Source organism: Sinocyclocheilus anshuiensis, unplaced genomic scaffold, assembly GCF_001515605.1.
Source record: "Sinocyclocheilus anshuiensis isolate Anshui unplaced genomic scaffold, SAMN03320099.WGS_v1.1 scaffold629, whole genome shotgun sequence".
Classification (NCBI taxonomy): Eukaryota; Metazoa; Chordata; class Actinopteri; order Cypriniformes; family Cyprinidae; genus Sinocyclocheilus; species Sinocyclocheilus anshuiensis.
The window spans coordinates 231,274-235,827 of NW_015536485.1; the positions used below are offsets into that span (position 1 = coordinate 231,274).

At 35.9% G+C, this 4,554-nt stretch overlaps 1 protein-coding gene across 2 annotated transcripts in view; it reads right to left on the reverse strand.

The window, feature by feature from the left end:
* Nucleotides 1-871, reverse strand: part of LOC107684342 (uncharacterized) — a 6,265-nt gene extending 5,394 nt beyond the window's left edge. The window contains exons 1-2 of one of the 2 annotated variants that reach the window (XM_016480587.1): nucleotides 720-871; nucleotides 246-502 (exon numbers count right to left, since the gene is read on the reverse strand). In XM_016480587.1, coding sequence (XP_016336073.1) covers nucleotides 246-455 — 210 coding nt within the window. In that variant the 5' untranslated portion in view covers nucleotides 456-502; nucleotides 720-871. Of the gene's footprint in view, nucleotides 1-245 lie in introns of both variants that reach the window. The other variant, XM_016480578.1, reaches the window with a different exon arrangement.
* Between the last annotated feature and the right edge of the window lie 3,683 nt (nucleotides 872-4,554).

Sequence of the window (4,554 nt, forward strand, 5' to 3'; positions counted from 1 at the left end):
ATATATATATATATATATATATATATATATATACGTATAAAAAAAAACAAAAATTCAAATACCTTACTGTACAGTATATCATTTGCAGTACATATAGTTTGCAGTTCAAGTCTGCAGCAAGAAAGTAGCTACACACGTGCTCAAAACCTTCAACAAAACTGTGTCACTTTGTTTGCAAACAACGCCCTTTTTAGTTCCACCGGAGCACACAGAAAGCTTTAAACTGCCCTGCTTAGTCAACCAACCTCTGTGGCCTGCTGTCTCCGGAGGGCGACTTGCGCTGCCATCACTCTCTGTCTCTCTACGACCAGCAGACAGTTCGCGCACTGACAGTCACGCCAGCGACACAGGCGCTTGTGGCCCTTGAGGCGCGACACGACGCCGTGATTCCTGCAGCGAGCGCACTTCGGGCTGCGGCTGAGCCTGCGAGGCGCTGGAGCTTCCTCCGTCCTCATCACCTCCCGGTCGTCAGTGTCTTCAGCCCATTCTGCTTTGCGGGTATCTAGGTGGGTCACATCTACCTGTGAGTCTCTATCCGCTTTAGTGGACATTTATAAGCAGCTCTCGTGAACCGACGCTGCTCATCATATGCAAACCTGATCTGTTCCACTACTTAAGCAAAGAAAAGCCTTAGTGGAAACTACAGGCAAGAGTTTTGAAATTATAAGTCATTCAGCTGTGCTAGTGAATCTGTCTGTTTCCTGGAAGGCGCCTCTCACCTGGCTTGCCAGTGGATATGCAGCTAGTGTCGAAATGAAGCTGTGACTGACCTCATAGTTACTAAGTTTCAGCTCACCTTACCCGCTTCTCAATATTTAACTTTCCTCATTGTGAGTTATTGACAACGTCACGCGGTTAATGATGATGCAACGCAAACTCCTCCTATCTGCTGCTGTTACTCTGGGCTGTTACCTTTATTAATACAAGACAAAAGCTTTGTAACCTACTTACACTAATTATTTTTTTATTCTCAGTTTTTTCCCCCCTCAGTCAGTGAGGTACAATAAGTTTTCATTTGAAATAAAAAAATGCTTGTCATTCGTTGTGGTTTAAATGAGAAATTACAGTAACAACTTTGTGTCATTGTGCCTCTTTCATTATTTTCCCCTCATTTTTAAAGTGTCAAAAAGTGTAATTATTTTGCGACTGTTCCCCAGTGAGACTTTGTATCCCCTCTATAGTAGCCTAAATATATAACAAGTTCTAAAATCAGGATAATTCCACTGTGCAATTCATAATTTAACATAATTATTTCAACACCTCAATATTAATAATAAAGAATCACTGTCCAAATACTGCTTTAATTGCCATTGTGCCATTTTTTATTATTATATTATGCTAACAAGTGAATTTACATAGAGTTACATTTAACCAGAGCAGAGAGCACACTAAATATTTTTTTAACTATTAAATTCTTGTTAAACTATTGTTCAGAGAACATTGTGAATGATGTTGTTGCTGTATTATTGAATGTGAATATTCAGCGGTTAAAAATACAGGACCAAAATGCTAGAATATAATGAATTATTTAAAAGAATTGAATAATATTTTATTGGTCATTTAACGTTGGTGTCATGGTTAATGGTAATTTCCACACAGCAAAAGCACATATTATTTACTGAATTAAATATCATTTAGTCCCACCCTACAATTGAGTGTTTTTGTCCTCCCTCGAGCAATGCTTTTGAAAATCCATTAAAATGCACTGCAATCAAATGTAGGACACTTAACATTTACTCAGCCTAGAATATTAATGCTCTAATGTGCAGCAGACTGCAATAACCCGCAAATCCTTTAACCAGTGTTACACCAATCCAATGTTTTCTCTTCAATATTTAATCAATACACTGAAGTAATATTTTACTCTTCTCTTATAGTCAACCAGAGTTACCTGTTCTCTAACACCTAGTTTATGGTTTTGAGATGATAAGGCACATCATGTGCACTCATCTCATCACTTTGTGATTTTGCTGCTCTGAGGGGACAGTGATATTGACCTCTGTGACGCCCCCATGTGGACGATCTTTGTATTATCAGGACCTGCTGGGCATTTAATATTGTTACCTTGGGTGCCCCCCTCTGCCATATACAAGTAATCACACTCTGAATAAAATATATATTGTCTTTTGCATATTGTTAGTATTCACATCACTGAAATTAATTAAATATTTTGTAAATGGCTCAGTTGTATGCATGTGTATCTAATTTTTATTTAGGTCTTATTATGATATTGATATGGTAATTCTGATCTTCAGTCATTCATAATGACATACAGCAACTGAAAAAAAATACCCACACACTTTAAAAGCTATTATTAGTATTAATATTCCCTAGCTCACATTCTGCATAATACTACACCTATATAGTAGACAAGACATCCCTATAGGCCTCTAAACCTGTCAACAATATTAAGATGTTACAGTTTTCTGCTTCATTGACAGCTTAGAGCAAATTAATTGAAGCTTTTATGTCATGATTAAAACCAGTGTGTCAGATCATAGTGGCAAGATGATAATCTTGCCACTATGATAATCATCTTCACAGAAACACCTGCATCTTGTTTGGTCTTTGCTAACACACACTGAAAATAAAAATGTAGGCCACTAAAACGGAAAACATTCATTTTAATTTAATTAAAGTTTAAAGTTACAAACATATTAATAAAGAATATGTTTATTACAAACACACAGCTTTTTGCCTCACAAGATATTAATTGATGGTCTAGTGTCGTGTTGATTATTGTGATGTTTATCAGCTGTTTGAACTCTCATTCTGACGGCACCCATTCACTGCAGAGGATCCATTGGTGAACAAATGATGTAATGATACATTTTTCTAAATCTGTTCTAATGAAGAAACAAACTCATCTACATCTTGGATTTCCTGAGGGTGAGTAGAGTTTAAGAAAATGTTCATTTTTGGGTGAACTATTCCTTTAATATGAGAAACATTGTTTATAGAAAAACGTAGTCCAAGTCCAAACTGGGCCTATATGACTAGGATGCCACCATATGGGACCAGATCTTAGTTAGTCATCCCTCCAGTTGGTCAAACCCAACAGCATCAAAATAAAGAGGCTGCATACAGATCTGTCTGGCATGGGTACATGTGAAGCCTTTTTCACATATGCCAATGTATGTGGAGAGGCTAGAGGGGCAAATCTGGAGCCTGTGAAGAACTTGGAAACGTGTGTTTGGTGGCAAGGCTCATGCGCTCTCCACGTCGCCTGTCGCCTGATGAAATGTTTAATGACCTGAAGAGAATCCTTAACCCCCGGAGTCACTCGCCACAGTCAGTTTGAGTTGATATGCACTGCTGTTGTTTTATCCACTTATTTTACTTCTTTTTACATTTATTTTCTTCTCTCACTCTGTATTTCAGCTCAGCTCAACATCCACGGGGCTTAAGCTTTATGCTGAGATGTCATGACAGGAGGAGTTGGTGGGAAAAGGTTTAAAACAAGGGTTTAAAACTTTCTAGGGGTCAATGTTCGGTTGTGTTTTTCCTTTAGCAGAAATGAATGAATACATAAAAAATTATTGTAATTTAAAAAAAGAAAGACTAAAAATGCTACTATCAAAACCTGTTAATTGTATTTTCACTTACTCTATATGGTTAAAATCTGTAATAGATCTATTGAGATGTTACATGTGATTTTATAGTTAAATATTGTTAAATGTACAATTTTAGGATGTGAAAAGAACAAGTCATCTTGTAAATTACAGAAAAAAATAAATAAATAAAGAATTCTCACATGATGGACTTTCACTGAAATAACTATTTCTAACTAGTTTTTTCTTATCAGTTATGTATATTATCTTATGATATTAAATGAATGTTCATTGCATCATTTTAGTGTCATGTGTTTGTGTTACGTTGTGTTGTGTGTGTGTTTGTGTGTGTGTGTGTGTGTATGATCCCATGCACCTTCTATATTTTAGTATTTACCTCAGCTTGTGGAAAAGCTACTTTTAATGAACTTTGATTCATCACGTGATTTTTTTTACGATGTTTTGAAGGTGGTTGTCTGTATATTATAATAATAAAAAAAACAAATAAAGAGAAAAATAATGAAAATAATAATAAAATGTTGCTACTGTATTTTTATTTTTTAAGTAAAGTTCTGGCAACCACAGCTGACATTTCTACAGTAAATATAAGATGCCACAGCAAGCATCATATTTTAAAACAAGACCAATTATAAATGATCAAAATGTCTAAAACTGTGTTGTGGTACACTTTCTGATAGTTTATAATTAGTCTTGTTTTAAAATATGATGCTGCGGTATTGTGTGAAGGGCTAAAGTTCCTTACTACATTATACAGAGAAAAAGGAAAATATTAAATACAAAATGTAAGTGTCACACTTTAGGTGTCTCACTTTACCTGTATCTGTTCTATTTCCCTACGCCGCAGCCTTTCTAAAAGAACAGGCATAACATCACATTATTTCTGCATATAATATCAGCATATTTTGTTACTACACTCTTTGCCGGTTAAGTACTGTATGTGCTCACCACATGTAACCCACACAAATGGAGGCAACTCCATGTA